This window comes from Canis lupus, chromosome 12 (assembly GCF_011100685.1).
Source record: "Canis lupus familiaris isolate Mischka breed German Shepherd chromosome 12, alternate assembly UU_Cfam_GSD_1.0, whole genome shotgun sequence".
Taxonomy (NCBI): Eukaryota; Metazoa; Chordata; class Mammalia; order Carnivora; family Canidae; genus Canis; species Canis lupus.
In genome coordinates this window covers 37,717,745-37,736,653 of record NC_049233.1, presented here as the reverse complement: position 1 = coordinate 37,736,653, position 18,909 = coordinate 37,717,745, and the positions used below count along the sequence as shown (strand labels likewise).

Below are 18,909 nucleotides of genomic sequence, written 5' to 3'. Positions count from 1 at the left end.
TTACTGATAAGGGAACAGAAAGTATTCCCAATATTATGTCCATTTTATCACGGAAAGAGGGAAAAAGCAAGGTGCAAAATGTGTATACACTATCATCAGAAATGATATAATATGTATATTAAAAAGTCTTGAATTATAAATGTCAAATTTTAAAATAACTTTTATTTTTAAATTGTATGAACAAATGTCCTTGCACAGTTGTTTTTCAGCAACCACGACTCACAGCTTGACTTTAAAAAACAGCAAAAAATAACTCCACTTTTGCAAGGTGAAGTTATCACTCATCTTTCCCATGAGCTTTGCTCAATCCTTCTGACACCACTGCCTAAGAAACAGTAAGCCAACTGGAAGGCAAAACTCAGGAGCGGATGCAGAAGGCATAGTTCTCTAGCTGTAATGGAAGGCCCCTGCAAAAACAGGCTATCCATTTTCATTGTCATAGTAATTTTAAAGCCAAAATAGTAGAAGGTTAGAGTGGCTATTAATATTGATAAGCCCAGGAAATAGGATACCATGTTTTTGCTTTCTTTTGTAGGTCACCAGGTCACTCTAGAAATCAAGCATACAAAACTCGTGTTAAAAAGTTCCAACAGCAGCAAAATAACAAGGTAAAATAATACTTTTATATGTTGGTTTTAATTACTGAATTTTAAAGAAAATTTAAAATATTTCTAGGTCTGACTCTTGTTTTAAATAGAGATAAGTAAGAGCACTTTCCATTTATTCACCTAGCTTTTTAATTTAGTATTGTAAGCAGGGGTGAGAGACGGATGCATTTCTTAGTGCAAGGAAAATAGAGACAAGGCTGGCATTAACTGATGTATAGGTCAGCCAGCCCTGGTGGCGCAGCGGTTTAGTGCTGCCTGTAGCCTAGGGCGTGATCCTGGAGACCCGGGATTGAGTCCCACGTTGGACTTCCTGAATGGAGCCTGCTTCTCCCTCTGTCTGTGTCTCTGCCCCTGTCTCTCTCTGAATAAATAAATAAATCTTTAAAAAATACCTGAAGTGTATAAACAAAACAATAAAATAACAGAAATGATCCAAGTATTTTACTCACTTTTTCTAATAAAAGCTTATGTGCAATTTAGCAACTGCATTGCAACAGGTAGAAATTTTCATAATAATTTATATTCCTGGAACTGAATAATTTTATGCATATTCTTATAAAATATCTTCTTTTGATTTCAAATAATGAGCTAAAGCAAAAATATGTAGAAAAATCTATAGGAGAAACATGATTTGTGAACAGCGAGTAGATTGAAAAATTCCTAAAGGTTCATCCTCAGATAAATGTTCCTTCCAGTGTTCTAGGTATCCCTTTCAAATTATTCATCCAACTTATTTTGCTAAAATAATTTTCTTACAAAGGGAAATAACCTATCTATAACCAGGTTAAATTAGACAGTTTTTAAAAATAACTTTTGAGAAAATATCTTGAACAACTTTTAGTCTAAAATTTAAAATTTCAAAAAAATGTACCACCTCTGATGGTAAGAGTGAGTGATAATCAACCAGTGCCCACTCTACCTGAGATCTAGAGTTGGGTGGAAATGAACGCATCAAAGCTTGTACCTGAAACAAGTTATTACCATCAATATATAATCAAGGATACTGAGGCAACCACACCAAAGACTCAATTTCATGTTATCTAGGTGCACACTGGGAATAACGTGTGCTATTTTGATTTCCTGAAGTAAAGGAAATTGGAAAGTCAGAAAAAATTCAGTCTTAGAGCCAAAAAATGACAATGAAACATCAGATTTGATATTAACAAAATGTCCGGGAGGATGGAAACACCAAATAAATCCTAAAGTACTAGGTAAAATTAAGGACCACATTTCAAACAAAGAAGCAGCATAGAATAATCACGTCGGCTACGGTTGGGAATGTGGTGACTGGTCATGAACTGTTTGTCCCTTCTGCTTCAAGAGATGGTTCAGCCTGAGAATCTAAATGGGTTTAAAAAGAGATGGAATATATTCCTACTACATTATAAAGGTAGGAATATGTTGGAGGGCATCTCCAAACCTTTCCAAGAGGACACCCTAAACAGCATGCATATTCTTTCTAACACCAGCAGAAGTGACACTGGAGTGAAATACAGATTTGACCTCAGGTGGCATTTCTTAAGTCTTAAAACTATTTCTCTTCCAGATAATCAGGAAAAGAAATTCTGAAGTACTTACCGGAGGATATGAAGAATTTAACTATCAAGATGGGGAAGGAAATTAAAAATGTACAGATTGTAATTTAATCTGTCTCAAGAGAAATGGCTTGCTTTCTCCAGGAAAATTGTATCCACTCTTAAAGTCCTGAAAATATAGGCAGGCATATTCACCAGTCATTGGAATCCAGGCATAGAGTCAACATTGAGAACCAATACACACCATGTTTCAAATAGAGAATTGTGTACTTGATGATTAGCACATTCTGCAGAAAAATATGCTTATTATCAAAACCCAAAACACAATCAGTAAAACATATTTCAGCTACTCCTGACCCATAGTCAAAGTGAGAGCAAACCAGGTTTGCTTCCAGCTGCCCTTAAAATACTACTCACAGATCATTTACAAGTGCAGCTTACTTATTGTTTGAGGGAGGTTGAGAAATATAGAAGGGAGCAAAGCTGACTTCATGGGTTACATGGTCCATAAAAGATGACTACTTGTACAAGGAGACGCAGGTCTCTCTGAATCATGAATGTATCCAGTATGTAAACACTGGTGGGGGTGTATTTGCTCCACACTTCAATGTCTGTAACACACACACACACACACACACACACACACACATCCCTTCAATTCTTCAGGCACACTAGTTTTGGAAATTAGTATTTGCACAGATCATTTTATTGCCAATAATTTCTGAATTGTTCTTTTTTTAAAAAAAGGAACTGGGGTTCACATATACATACCATGGGAAATCTAACTTTTCTTGTGACCAGTCACATAAAGCTGTATATATTAAGGCCAGACCCTATATTGGGGAGAAAAAGTGACTTTGTACTTTGTAACATAACCAACTCCTGTTTTCCATCACAGATGAACTATGCCTTCCTATAATTTAATAATGTCATTGAATACTCGACACTAACTTTCCTTTGTGCATGGGTAGATTGGTATCAAGGTAATCTATTTTAGCCAGTTTTTAATGTGCTACTTAAAGAAAAATGATTCCTCTGTATCTATTTCAAATGTTCCACTATTAAAATATTTCCTGCAAAACATTAATTTCAATAAAATATAAGCACCATATTCATAGATTTATAATAAAATGGATGTGTTTTACTAGCTATTCCCTGGATTTTCTTTATGGATTATGATAAATTACTTTCATGCTACCAAAAGATAAAATATTAAACATTGATAGCAATATTTTAGCAGTAAAACTTCAAGAATAAAAACAAATATTTCCTAATAATAGATACAATCTTTCGGGAAGTGGTATTTCTCCCCCTAGTTATAAACCCTTGATAACCCACTCCTTTGGCCTCAGAAATACATAGCATTCATCCTATTCCCACCCCAATCCTATCCCAGAGTAAGGAATTGTGATATAGGATAAGGACTTCAAATTGTGATATATTGATCAAGTGCCACAAAGCAAAGAATGGTGGCAGGAGATATACCTACTCACTTCCATGTCCCTGGAACACAGAGGAAAACATGCTTGTTAAGAAGCATGATAGGCCAACCAAAAACATATGAAAACAATTCCATCAAGACAGAAAATGAGGAGCACCTGGGTGGCTCAGTTGGTTAAGAGCTTGCCTTTGGCTCAGGTCATGATCCCAGGGTCCTGGGATCAGGGCCCATGTCATCGGGCTCCCTGCTCAGTAAAGGAGTCTGTTTCTCCCTCTCCCTCTGCTTCTCTCCCTGCTCATGCTCTCTCTCAAGTAAATAAAAACTAAAAAAAAAAAAAAAAAAAAAAGTGTCAGAGAGAAAATGAGGGGCATCTGGGTGGCTCAGTAGGTTAAGCATCTGACTTCAGCTCAGGTCATGAACTCAGGGTGCTGGGATCCAGCCCTGTGATAGGCTCCACAACCCGCAGGGAGTCTGCTTGTTCCTCTGCCCCTCCTCCCACTCCTGCTTGCATGCTCTCTCTCTCTCTCTCTCTCAAATAAATAAAAACATTTTAAAAAAATAAATAAAAAAGAGAAAATGAAAATCTAACGTGATCACATCTTCATAACATGCCCTCCATCCTCTACATTTCAGTTGTGCTCTAACAAGAGTAGGGAATGTAGTTTTTTTTTTTTTAAAGGTTTTATTTATTTACTCATGAGAGACAGAGAAAGAGAGGCAAAGACACAGGCAGAGGGAGAAGCAGGCTCCATGCAGGGAGCCCGATGTGGGACTCGATCCTGGGACTCCACGATCATGCCCTGGGCTGAAGGGAGACGCTCAGCCACTTGCTGAGCCCCCAGGTGTCCCGGGAATGAAGTTTTTGATGGGTAAAGAGAAGTATGTAAACACTCCATCCTCGGTTAGAAAGGCCACCCTTTGAAGCCCGAGCCTCTCACTCATTGGATTACCCACATTTTGGATTGGTCTTTCCCAACCAGCTGGAGAAGAGTCGTCGACCTGCACTCTCAGAAGACCCACCTGCATCATGGTAGGTTCCAGATGCGGGCATGAAGTAGCTTCTAGAGACTGCCTATATTCCAAATTTCAGCAAGAGCTCTTCCTTGGATCCCCAATTTTTACATCCCATCATCTCATCAACAGATTGGTAAAGGCCTGGGGAAAGGCAGCCAAGGTTTGGGTTCTCTACAATCTAGTCAGTGTGAGTAGTCGCAGGTCACACATGGTCCTACTTGTTCCCTGGACGGAAAACCCGTAACAGTTTGGGGCCAAAACTCAAGGATGTTCTGGTCACCTGAGTTCCTCTGGCTCTTCCGCCAGCCAACTTGCACAGGGTTTCCAGCCCTGGTGACTGGGTAAGGCTCGGGACCCCAGACTCTGCAACTTACTCCATCTGAAACCTGGAACAAGTGCCGTGTTTACAGCTGTTTTGTTTCTAACACCCTGTAACTGTATGAAAAGCACAAGATGCAAGAGGAAATTCTACACAGACAGCATTTATTATTTCTGTTTCCAGTACATCAGTGTTTTAAGAAAGAATCAAATATACATTTTTTAAGGAAATGAGGAAAAATTAAGTATCAGTTGCAATTACATGGATTTTCAAAAGTGAAAAGAAAATGGCCAATTAGTAAGCCTATTTGAGGTCTGAAGGGGAGATGCTGCATAGATACAAAGTAAAGATTCTTTTTGTAATGCACATTTTTTTCCTGATTATCTTTTGAAAAATTTCTTGAAAAGTATGACAACCAAACTTACTTACTTCATATATTAAATTAGTGATGGGGAAGTCTACCTGTTGGGTAGACTCTACCTTTCAAAGTCTTTCAGCTTTATCCCTTCATGAGGCTGATGCACAGAATGTCTCCTTACTGCTGGCCCTCTCCAGTGTGGCACTGCCATTTCTACATGCCAAGAATTTATATACCAGTTCTCTCTTCATCCAAGTATTAATAACCATAGTTTCTGCTTCTCTATTACATTCAATTCATTCTAAAACTCAGCTAAGATCTTGGAGTGCTTTGTCACCTAAAATATATCAGTGTTCTTCAACCTGGGGATGTAGAGTCTTCAGGGGCAGACTGATTTCTCTTCCACCATTGCTTCTCTTCTTCCTTATTGTTAACATTTGATCCCCTCAACTTATCCTTGTTCTCATTTTTAGAGATCTTCTATCCTCCCCTCCCTTGTTAGTTTTATTTCTTCTCAGAGAACTAAAAACTCTCAATACTTGTTATTTCTGGTAATGATATATAGTGAAAATGTCACATCTTCTGAAGGTGTGGAATGACAAAATCAACAGGGAGCTACTCAAAAACATTTGCTTGATTCTTTTTGCTCCACATGACTGGAACAAAAGCATTTATAATCTCTTTTATGGTCTAGAACTAAATTATTTGACCCCTCTTGATCTCTTTTAGCTCGTCTATAAAAGGAGGCAGACCTACCACTAATATTGGATTATTGACTGGCTGATTCATTCAATAATATTTATTCTACTTATCCAAGTATTCAAGGTACTTCATGTAAAGAAACCAAAGATCTATATATCTGGATCCCCTGAGAACCATCGTAATAACCTGTGAATGAAATTTTTAAAAAATTTTTTACTCCAATTAATAAAGTTCTACAATTAATCTTCATTATTCTTGCCTATAAATTTCTGTTTTCTAGCTAAGCTGCCACAAAGACCATCTATCTTCCATGTAAGGTTGTATTTTCTTACAAAAATGTTCACTGTGTTATAGGAAAGAATGACCTATTAAAAAGTCATTATAAGAAGCAGAATGTGAGTTACAATACAATATCTCTTGTGTGGGCTTGTCCTCCGTGCATTATTTCATTTTTCCTCACATAATCCTTTGAGAGAAGGTGCCATCTACTCAACTTTACAACTAAGAAGATTCATTGTTCTCTTGACCTATGTGTATTAGAGAAACATTCCTGCTCTCAGAGTATACCCACAGCTCACAATACATACCTTAAATATGTTAGTGGAATTAGGAATTATACTATAATTAAATGGAATGTGAAAACATTTTTCCTTCTCATTTTTAATATTTTATGTATGTCTACTTTTGCAAAGTATACACTAAGGAAGGAACATGTATTGAGTAAGACAAGCATTAAGATTAGTTCTTAATATACAGCATGGTTTAAATTTAAAATTTTAAATCTTAATTAAGATGACATTAAAGTAGGAATTTACTTTTGATTCCTACAGTTTTCACATAATGTTTATGGGTGTGATTGCGAATACTGTAAAGTGGCTATATCAACATCTTTTAGAACACCATTTCTGCTATTTTCCTTAAAGGCTGGTAGGGTCCCAAATTTTTCCAGCAAAGGGGCTTCTCTGTGTGTGTGTGTGTGTGTGCGCGTGCGCGCACACATCTATTGTATGTAGGTTATCATAAGTCTATCTGAATTAGGGCAATTCTCCTGGTAGCCAAAATTAACTCAGGAGATTACTTTAAATAGATAATAAGTTCTAGGACAGCTCTGTGACATAATTAGCAACAAAATGGCTTAAAACTATAATTTTATTACCTACTAAAGACTTACAAAGATGGTTTGCTGTGATAAATGTCTTACAAATTCTTCAAAACATTAAGTTCTCTCATTATAATAATCTTAACCTGTCTGATGAGTTTTCTGTCTAGAGCTTACATGTATCTGGGAGATATGTAAGACTCCTTCGGAAAGCAGCACTAATGGGACAACTTACTAAAAATCAATTTGGTTATTAAATTGTCTTCAAGGACTTTACTTGCTACTAGTTAAGTTTATCATTCACTATCCTATCAAATAAAAACACCAATTAAAGGCGAGTGATGAGAAGAGAGAATAGGTCATTTATTTTCAGTAACCAGACCTTCTGTCAACCAATCACAGGGACCAAATGACCCAGGAGTGGGTGATTTTCTGCAGTAATACAGCCTTCAAAAGATAATCATATTCACATTCTCAATAGCACAGACAGGACCACTTAATTTCTTTAACAGGAGACAATCATTTGCATAGTATCATAATAAATAAATATTCCTGTACTAAGACACATATTATGAGAGAAGCAACTCTGAAAACTGTGGCTCACAAGCACTAATCTAATCAGCTGGGAAATATTTTCCTAACTGAGGTACTCTTTCTAGAAAAAAAAAAATCACTAGAAATCCATTTCAAAGGTTAAGGTATTTAAAAATCAGGGAGAAAAAGTGCAAAGAATAATTTTATTTTTCTAATTTTATTCTAAAATACAAACAAGACTCATTAAGATTATGCCAACATAACTCCTTGATGTATCTTTATCTCCAAATTTCTAATATGAAGTCATAAATATTAGGCTTGAAACTGCTGACATTTGATCAAAACTAACACCACACAAAGAAAAAAAATTAAATTATCAGTTACATGAAATAAGGAATTATTAAGTACTGGACTTTTGAATCACAAAGCTTATAAAACAGCTCTACAATTACCAAAATCTCAAGACCAAAAAAGATACTAGGAACTTTTTAAAAACAAAGATGGTTTGCAGCAAAACACTAGCTTAAATCATATGAAACAACTTGGACAAGATTCTGAAACAAAAATCACAATTGAGATGAAGTTGAAAGAATATCTGAATTCAGTCCAGTTAAGCCACAGTGCCACCAAAAACCCTTTTCCTTTTCTAAGCGAAACAAGGTATCTCAAAACTTTGAAGCATTTAAATGCTTTGAGAATTTCCTTTATTTGTCCATGGAATAGAAAAAAATATTTTCCATAGTGACACAATGTGATAGAAAAGAAAAATTAATCCATGCAAGATACTGTGAGTACCTTCTTTATCACAGAGTACATCACATGCATTCAGGCCCTTTCTGGAATTCTAGAAGTTCAGGTAAATTGTTTTACTCAAATTAAGACACTGCAAAGGAGGGGGGGGGAATTAAAATTTCCACCTTCAATGCAAATTTCCATTAATTTCTGAAAAAGTAATGTATACAGTTTTTCAGATCAAAAAAGATCAGTGCCTTGATTATTTTAAGTGCCTTAATTTTTGTAAGAAAATTTAAGCTAAGGTTTCATTATTCCAGTTATATGGTTCTGTGCCTCCTTCCAAAGTTAGTATTTTGAGTTTAAAAAAAAAATCTCTTTTCCTAAAGAACAATTATGATAGACTTCAAGGTAGTCTGTTGGCAAAGAATGAGAAATGTCAGAATCTGTCCAAGTGTTAACAAGTGTTAGAATGAGAAGGAATTGAACAGTTACAGCTGGATACAGGAAAATAATTTTCAGGCCCCAAATTCACTACCATAATTTACCTTAAATTAACAAAAAGCCATGATTACTAAAATCTGTTCTCTTTGTAGAAGCAGTTCTAATATGATCAAAGACTGTTAAATCTCTGGGGCACAGACCCTCCTTGCTACCATGGCAAGGGTTCCCAGCTGTCAGCTAAGGTGCAACATCTACTTTAGCAGATTCTGCAGCATGGCCGTTGCATACGTGGGCCTAGCCTGTCTGCTCTCAATTGCATTCTGGAGGTACTGGATGCCTCCACAGCGTTCCCAAATTTCTTCAAACTGTCTTGGCAAAATCTCAGCACCACGCTTTCGAGTCAGGCCCGTCTCTTCAAGATTCAGCTCACACATCTCCATGTCATCCTTACCTGCACAGGGGAGGCATCAGAGAATAAACCATCTCTCTTTTCAGAAGGACTTACTATAAACTTTACTCCTGAAATAGTTCTCAGTTCTCATAGATATAAAAACTTTTAAACCTTTCTTTTCCTCCTCTGTGACAGAAATCTGCTTAATAAATTCACCAGAAGCAACTTAAATTTGTCCTCCACCAAGGACCCTTTCAGAAAGTATTAACACCACAGCTGATTAAACAAGTTATCAGCCTTAATAAAAAAAATGCTACATTTCTTTAAACAATTATAAATTAATTGATATAATTAAACACCAATGAAAAGGTTCTTAGGACACAGGCAAGTTTCTATGTGCTCTCTATGAGGACATAATTAATCCAAGCGATTTCACATCATAAATAAATTAATCCTCAATTAACTGGAAGTGTGATTTAACTGCAAAATTCCATCCCTCAAACCTGATATTTAATGAATTATTACATTATATGTTAGACAGTTTCATTCAAAGGGTTTATAATCCTTTTTTGCTTTATAAGGTTTTTTTCATGTGAATCATACACACCAGCCACAAGAAGGATGGGTGGCTTGTCAGGATGGAGTTCCATTTGCCGGGCAATCCATGGTCCATCAAAATGGGCATACCACCAGCCTTTTTTCTTATTCTGCGGGTCTTTGTACTGGTCGGCAGGGCGGATGAATGGGATGCGGAAGAAGCGCTGCTGCCGGTTCATTTCCATCTCCTGCTGCCTGGCAGGAAGCTGAGACGCTGGGTTCTGCTGAGCTATTACAAAGAGCAAGGAAAGTTACACCAGCAGCCCAGGGGATAATGAAAACAGCCTTTAATCCTAAAAAGCACTACACATTTTTTTTTAAAGAAGAAGAGGGTTCCTAATATTAGTAACTTAAAATCAAAATATAAATATTAATTGCTTATAACTGAATAAAACTTAGAGTGTAATCTTAGAATTTTCTTACCCTAAAGATGTTCCTTAACATTGTACACACACACACACACACACACACACACACTCCACAACACCAGCAATAATAACAAACAAGCCCAAGGAAATTCCCACAAATGACTGTGTCAGTAACCTAAAACTCACATGGCAGGAAAGCAAACTAGTATTATTTGTTAGGATTTATGTTATCTCCAAAGAGTTCAGAATCAAAGGCCACAGAATAATTTTTATGAGACTGTTTATGATAAAACAGTTAAATGGTAATTTCACAAATGTGAAGAATTCTAGCTGTCAATTTAATCACTATTTCCTCAGAGAAGTGGAAGACAAAAATTTGCTCTTTTGCCAACTGATTTTAGAATTTAAAATGGCCAGAACAGGTATATTACTAATAATATTTAGACAACTTCATGACAACAAAAAACTGTAACCAGTAAAAGCATGAACTTTCCCTCAGAGTTATTTACTTACTCTGAAATAAGATTTCTCTTGGAATAAAATCTACTGAGATAAGTGGGGAGTATATAATATTTGGTTCTCTTTGTTACAGAAAAGAAAAACCCTTGCTTTTCTGCTAGTACTAGACATTGCACTCATCAATTTTTCCCCCTTACTCAATTTTCATTTCATAAACATATAGGTTTTTCTTTTATCTGCAGATAAAAATATTTCTCTGGGGCAATAACTTTATAGCTTCAGCAGCATAATTCTGGAAAGTCTGTTTAGTATGATTTTTACTCACAACTTTAAAAGTAGGACCAACCATCTACTGCAGCTCAATTAAGAATCTCACTGAAATGCTTAAGTATGACAATGAAAAATTATAGAATATGTGTAAGTCAAGAATAGCCACATGGCTTTTGTAAGAATTTCCAAATACTGAAAGGATGAAAATACTCTTACGCTACTTTTTACACCACTAGTAAAAGCTTTATAGCAGCTGCATTTATTTCTGTGCAAACCAGAGAAGCAAAAAGCAGTTAGCAAAGCTATATATGCCCATGAAAGAATGAAACAGAGGCCCAGTTTTGTTAGTGACTTTAAAAAGCCGCATCACCTTTAGCATCACCTTTTAGCATGTTAACAGAGATGAGCTTCTTTATTCTTTTGTTCCTGTAGTCCCTCCAAACTACTTACAGTTTAGTGTTTCCATTTCAAGTTTTAAAAATTACCTACTTGAAGAAAATGCAGTAGCCCCAAATTAAGGAATTTTAAAAGGATAAGAAAGAAAAACCCTTCCTTCCATCCTAAGCAGTAACTTAGGATACCCACTTGATCAGGGAACTTAACTACTATACTGATGGACACTTGTAAAATTAACCTGCTTTTTTCATTTAAAAGACTGTCTCCTGTACCTTAATATATTGGGTAAAATTAAGAAGCCCAAGGGAAAGTCTTTGATAGCTTTTTTTTCACTCACGTGAGAACTAAAATTGTACTAAAGGGGAATTAACTTCACAAATATTCATCTGGAAAAGCACAAAGATACAGATGTTGAAAGTTTGAAACTAATAAATGACTATTTCTTTCACATCCTATTGTGTCATCTTTATGTTGTGAAATAAATTTTAAATATGGCTCTATAAATTAGTAGAAGCACTTGAAAAAAAACCAGGTCCAACAAGTTGACAAACAAATATGGCATTATATCCAAATCATTATTGCTCAACTGCAGAATAAATTTACTGCATACTGAGATGACTCAAAGTTTTTAAATTATCAAAAATGTGCATCACAAGATGCTATCTATACAAGTAACAGAATAATCTCCTCCTATTAGGAGGCATCCCATTAAAACCGTGTAATAGATTATCACACAAAACTCAGATCTCTGGATACAAATGTTTACACTATAACAGTGTTTGAAACCAGCACCTGAAGTTAGTCTTTATTCTAAAAGATCAGCTGCTTGTTAAGTTTTGCTACAATGAGAATTGTGTACATTCACAGAATAAAGTGCCAGTTATTTTTTAAACAGAAGTAATTTCATAAAACAGATTAATTTTATTCTGTATATATATTTTGGATTGATCCAAATGAAAGCATCATCTCAAATAAATAGCTTAGTACAGAAAACCAACATAATGTACTACAATTCCACTTAAAAATTGTAGCAAAACAATGTTTAACAGAAGTTAGTATTTTATAAAGTATTTTTAACCCATCGTCCAGTTAGCTCATAAGTTACCACCCATTGACTTACGTGAATTGTTCAAAAATGGTGCAAAATCTGTGAATAAATATTTTACGTTGAAGAAAAGATAAAAATGGCAAAACTGTTATATGAGCATTCTTGTAATTTATAAAGCCTTCCCATCAATTGAGGTGGTGACTAACAAGTAAATATCCTGTCCACAACCAAATACTCTCAGAATTATCTACAACCAGATGCTGCTTTCTGATTTAAAAGAGAGAGAGAGAGAGAGAGAGAGAGAGAGAGAAAGGAAGAAAAAGAAAAAGAAAAAAGCTATTTTGATTATATTTTAGGAAATTCTGCTTGATGGACATATAAAGAGGACCTAAATTTAAAAATTATATTTCGTTTATAGTTCTGGGATACATAATATTCAAACAAAAGTCCAACATGATGACTCAGTCATAGACATTCTAGTACCTTCAAAGCATTATTAAAATTTCTGTAGAAATAAAAAAACCTTCTACATTTATCAAAAGAATATATGACTTAGAGAAAAAGCATTGCCGTGTTTACATATACTCAGTATATTTTACTTTTTCTTCAAACTGTCTAAATCTTAAATTCATGCAATTTTTATTTTAGGAACTATGAAATAAAACTACTCTCCAACGTCAGTTTTAAGCAACTAAATATTGCAAATCATTACTAAGTAATTTGCCACTGCTCCAATAATTATTTCTGGAAATCTCTTTCTGTAGTAAATGTGATGAGAGCGTGCTCACGCAGGAGAGAACAGAGGAGGAGGGTCTGAGATTCTCCACTCTCAGTTACAAGACTTCACCATGATTTGTCAACGTACTACTCTTAAGTAATATCTAGTTATATTTTTGTTAATTATAAGTTGTTATTTTAATTTTCTCAAATTAAGGAATTCTAATCTTTCTAAATATTAAACTAAAGAGTATTTCCTTTTAAAGGTTTATTAGCTGTCCCATTAGGAAACTATCTCAGTACAAAATTTTCTCAACTGACTGTTAAGCATCTCGATGCACTTCAACTTCTCTCTTAACTGTACTTCTGTGTCAGAATGTGTTTTACATGAGAAAAAAAAATAAAGAGAACAATGAGTACTTTTCAGAGCAGAAGTTATTATTTTATCTGAAAATGGTCCATTATCAAATTCTTTGAAGGCTACACATACATACATACATACGTGTGGAGTTTACTCACGTAAAATTCCCAAATATGTTCTTGGGAAATCTTCTTAATCTACTCTTTTATTCTTCCAAATAGTATATTATGAATGGAAACAGTATAAAAACAAAGTAAGCAAGGTATACCATGTATCATTTGCCTCTTTGGGGGCAAAGCTGGATGAGTACAGTACCAAACTTTGGTTTAAAAACACAAGAATTGGGATGCCTGGGTGGCTCAGGGGTTGAGCATCTGCCTTTGGCCCAGGATGTGATCCTGGAATCTGAGATCGAGTCCCGCATTGGGCTCCTTGCAGGGAACCTGCTTCTCCCTCAGCCCATGTCTCTGCCTCTCTCTATGCCTCTGTGTCTCTCATGAATAAATAAATAAAATCCTAAAAAACACACACACAAGAAATATTTGTGTATTCATTAAAAATGTATGTGCCATAAATTAAAACATTACTTTTCTTATTTTAAAAAAAGTGTAATCATTCAGGTGTATAAATTTTGGGGAAAAAAAATCATGATGAAAGCCTATCAGCTAAAGGCCATAATTAGAACATTACAGCTAAATAGGTTACAGCTCGAAGGTATAGCCCATTGCCATTTTTACAAAACAAAGATAACTGGTTAGAAACTTGATACAGTGAACTGCTAATGCAATCATCCTATTATCTTCAATTCCCAGGGATAAATTTATAAATTGGAGAAGAGAGTGGTGGTCACAAGAATATCGATGATTAAGAGGGCCTTCCACTAGTTGTTTCTTAGTTCTGAGTGATCTCTCATTGCCCTTTCAGAGCATTATATTCTGACTGATGATACTCCGTGAGCAATCACTAGAAGTAACAGCTCTCTTATTAATAGTATTTCCTTTACTTAATCTATTTTTTTTTACTTAATCTATTCTTTACAACAATTTGGAAATACTAAAATTCTACCATTTAATTGACTTTAATCAAACATTGCTTTTACTTGCTAGGAAGACAGTGAGGGAGAGCTCATTTTCTATGACAGCTTAGGGTCATGTGTTGCTAAGCTATACTATCAGTGCTGGGAATATACTTTTGCAATAAAGACATTAAAAACATGTCACCTTGACATTGACCACAATTAAGCTAATAAATTGTGCCAGTCTGAAAGTAGTAATTGAACAAATGAAATTCCAATGTTTGCTTTTAAGACTGAAATTAAAACTCATATATCACAAGTATTCTCAATTAATGTTAAAGTTAGTACATACTTTTACTAGGTTAGGTCTATTCTTCTGTACTTTCCAATTTCAAGTATATAACTCTGTCTTTTGCATAACAAAGTAACAAAATTTATTTTTGGAATCTCAACCAAAAAATCAAATCCTGATATAGGCAAAACTGGTGTAAACGAAGGTACTACTTCTCTTATATTCTGACAGTATTGTAAAATAATGTTTGCAGCAATTATTCTTATTTCACTGCATTCTTTACATTTCCACATGTAATCATTCTATATGTGTATGTATGTATATGTGGAAAAAATACATATTTACAACATTACGAGCAACTTCTTTAGTATAGACAAGAGTGTTCTTATCTCCAGAATTTATCTTAACAAATTCAAATATTTAATAATATGACTTAAAGACATAATAATAGAAGTAATGCTATGAAAGATAAGCCACTGTGGTTGTATTAGCCTCAGTGGATCACAGCTGCATAGTAAGAGAAAATTTGTATTATATATTTTATCCAAAATGTCTTACATACATTATATACAGATACTCCGGAACATTTAAAAGTACAGATTTGTTTTTACCATAATCAGTAACAGACTTTGGAGCACGCTGCTCTGTTTCAGTATTTCTCTTCTTATTCTTGGATTTCCACGCATGATACACTTTTAGTCTCCTGTGAAATTCTTCTCTGCAAGCTGCCAGGAGTTCAATATCTGTGGATTATATAGAAAGAGCCCCCCACCCAAAGAAGGAATTAGCATCCTAATTTAATTGTCTAACATAATTATTCTGTGGCATAAACTTATATATTTATACATATAATACATTTTTTGTTTTTAAATTAATAGTACAAAATCAAAAGTAAGCACATTATTGATAAAGATGAGAATTTTATGGTACTATTATCTTTTACATTTACAGAGAATTTTCTTATGCATTGCTACTGTATCATTTGCTTCACACAAGAATTCTGGGCTAAACAGGTCTTTTATAGTTGAACCTCAATCAGAGAGGTTAAGTCACACTTGTCGAAGGTCAGAGGCCACAAAAATAAGAGTAAGAAGTCACTGTGCTAATATGCAAACTAGATTTACATCCAACAGATTTTTTTATTTGTAATTATGCAGATAAACTCAGTGAGGAGAGAGAGAACATAGGAAGTTCTGTACAATCACGGCATGTTAGTTCCTAGGCACAGCAGCCTAAACTCAAACAACTATGATTTAAACAAGAATACAATTATATGGAATCATCTGGATATAGTATTTTCCTATTCTGCTGGGAAAAAATAGCTTAAAAAAAAAGGACTGCATTGCCATTTTTTACTTTGCATACATAGGTCAAGATTCTGATATACAAGTATTTAACTATTATGAATAACATTAGAAGAGTCAGTCATTAGCATAGCCTAAATCATAATTTTTCTATGCTTTTCCTCTCAGACCTAGATAAGAGACAAGCAAAATGAATTTAATAAGTATGCCTTTCCTTTAGGTTTGTGAGTAAACTAGGTCTTTATTTTAAGGTGAGAATAACAAAGAGAATGGCTTAATTTATATGCCAAAAAAGAAGAAAATTATACCCCAATCTAGGTATTGCTTTATTACCTGTCAGCCACAGAGCCTTCCCATTTTTCATCTTCTCAATACACTTACCACAAGAAGTATTGATGGTATCACGTAGTTCTGCATATTTCCATTTACTGAGATCGTATTTCTTGGTACCAGCAGCTGCCTTGGTAGCTTGTACAGCAGGACCTCTGTAATTATTACATATTTTTGCATGTTTAAACTAGAAAAATGAATGAAATGTTGACTAAAGGGGCAAGAAAGTGAATCTCAGTTTGAGACATGGAAATAACTATTAGAAAAACATAAAATAATTTTGTATCTTTGATAAGATTAAGAATGGTATACTATATGTAGGATTCCTAGGTAAATTAAAATTTTCCAGTGTGTCATTTAATAACTATATTATGTTTTCAATCAGAATTTCTGATTCTTATACCCTGGTACCATGGACTAACCCCAGACATCAGTTTAAATATTCTAACTAATGGGTAAATGGATACCTAAAGTTAAAAAAAATACATTTATATATATTCCTCAAAATCAAAAAGGAAATTCTCTTGACTACTTGAAAAATCACTAGAAGCATGTTAATGATTATGAGCCATAAGGTCACATAGAGCAATCACCCTTAGGCTACTGGAAGCTACAAGATGGCCAAGCCCCAGCCAAAGCTACTGGCTTAGAACCTCCCTGGGCATCTGGATGTCTGCAAGGTCCACAAGTGAGTAACCAAACTGCAATCCACTGCCTGAGTCATTAAAGATGGGCTAAAAGAGCTGCTGGAGTCTGGAAAGCCCTGTGACTTTTTGCATCACTGTTAAACAGAATACTTAGGAAAGTTCTGTACAGAGATAAAGCCACACTCTCATATTCAGTAATATGACAACTAGTAAATTATGGAAGCAGCCCAAGTATCCATCAATAGATGAATGGATAAAGAAGATATGGTGTGTGTGTGCGCGCGCGCATGCGCACAATGGAATATTATTCAGCCATAAAAAAGAATGAAATCTTGCCATTTGTAACAACGTGGATGGAGCTAGAAGATAGAATGCTAAGTGACATAAGTCAGTCAGAGAAACACAAATGCCATATGATTTCACTTATATGAGAAATTTAAGAAACAAAAGAGCAAAGGGAAAAAAAGAAACATAACCAAAAAACAGACTTTTAACAATAGAGAACAAACTGATGGTTACCAGAGAAGAGATGGGTGGGAGGATGGGGGAAATAGGTGATGGAGATTAAAGAGTACACTTATGGGAAAGAAAAATAAAATAAAATAAAAATGAGTAGACAATACTCTGAGCAGGAAATAAAGATCATGCCCAAGGTCACACACTGCTAATAACAGGTAGCATCTGAGATTGAAATCCAAAGTGTTCTGACTTTAAAAGTCTTGGTCTTAGGACTCTACCTTCCTTCATTTGCTATATTCATTCCACAAACATTAATGAGCGCCCTCTTAGCTAGCCCCTCACTTGTGCTTGGAGCTACCAACATAGAGCTGTGTAAGCTAAAAATAATAATAATAATAATAATTAATTAAATGAAGTTTTAGGTCATGAGGCAGATAACAGATTTCAGAGGGCACAAGTATAGCAGGAATGCTGGAATGAGGAAAGAAGAAAGAAAAAATATATATAATATAAAATAATAAATTAGAAAATAAGTTGAGATAAATTCCACTTTTTCGTAGCAGTATTACCCAGGGATTACAACTTGTTTCTATATACATAATTTGAAATAATTATTCAGAAAATATGGAAACAACTTTTCTATAATAATATTATAGTCAGCAAAAGATGATTCCTGTCACACAGCAGTCAGAATAAGCTGCAAGTAAGATCAATGTAGCAAAGAAAGAATTTAAACACATCACATTTCAAGGTATAAAAAGAAAGATGGCACAAATATGGAAAGAACTAAATTTTAAAGAACTAAAATATTGCTTCTCAGGTATCACACAAGGAATTTTACCTTTATCATCCACTACTTAGAAAATATTTCTTATTAAAGAGGGATGATCAAGGTGTAATTCCTGAAAATGAGGTCATATTTTCTCATTATTTCACATTCTGAAAGATAACAGGAATCTTGGCAGTCAAGACACAGATATTTAATGAGAAATGATGTTGTGAAAATATGTATACTTCTTCCTGAAATAAAGGAAATTATTCCTCCATATTAAGCTTAGCAGTGAGAAAAATAAGGCACTTTTTGCCTCTTTAAAAGGTCTATTTATGCTTTCATTGTAGAGAATAAAAAATAGCACACTTCACTCTATATACTTAACAACAGTTAGACATGATGATTGTTAGTAACATATAAGCCTGGCTAAAGAGCAACGTGTGGCCAGTTAGTTCTTTCTGCATTTTTATGGTTCAACTCTGTTTTAAATTTACTGCAGAATCTATCCTTTTCATAAGCTGTGTGACTGGCAATTTTCCATGTGGCTTTTTCCTCTTAATTGCTTTGCTCAGAAAGAGCCAGCTGTGTGTCAGCAAGGTCTCTCTATTACCTTTAGCAATAAATTATGTTTTAACATTTATTCATATATTCTTTTTTCTCTTCTACATCCCTAAACTACCATTCAGTAAACTAATAA

General features: G+C 34.7%; 2 protein-coding genes across 7 annotated transcripts in view; one reads left to right on the top strand and one right to left on the bottom strand.

Annotated features, from left to right (window-relative positions):
- The window catches only part of IMPG1 (interphotoreceptor matrix proteoglycan 1), a 114,274-nt gene extending 111,030 nt beyond the window's left edge, over positions 1-3,244 (top strand). Inside the window, exons 16-17 of the mRNA XM_038555047.1 lie at positions 536-608; positions 2,155-3,244. Coding sequence (XP_038410975.1) covers positions 536-608; positions 2,155-2,232 — 151 coding nt within the window. The 3' untranslated portion in view covers positions 2,233-3,244. The remainder of the gene's footprint in view (positions 1-535; positions 609-2,154) is intronic.
- Positions 3,245-5,064: 1,820 nt separating this feature from the next.
- Positions 5,065-18,909, bottom strand: part of MYO6 (myosin VI) — a 145,583-nt gene continuing 131,738 nt past the window's right edge. For 3 of the 6 annotated variants that reach the window (XM_038554560.1, XM_038554561.1, XM_038554564.1), the window contains 5 exons: positions 16,386-16,489; positions 15,312-15,443; positions 12,388-12,414; positions 9,785-10,003; positions 9,038-9,237 (listed from right to left, as the gene is read on the bottom strand). In XM_038554560.1, coding sequence (XP_038410488.1) covers positions 9,038-9,237; positions 9,785-10,003; positions 12,388-12,414; positions 15,312-15,443; positions 16,386-16,489 — 682 coding nt within the window. Of the gene's footprint in view, positions 9,238-9,784; positions 10,004-12,387; positions 12,415-15,311; positions 15,444-16,385; positions 16,490-18,909 lie in introns of all 6 variants that reach the window. The other 3 variants (XM_038554563.1, XM_038554565.1, XM_038554562.1) reach the window with 2 other exon arrangements.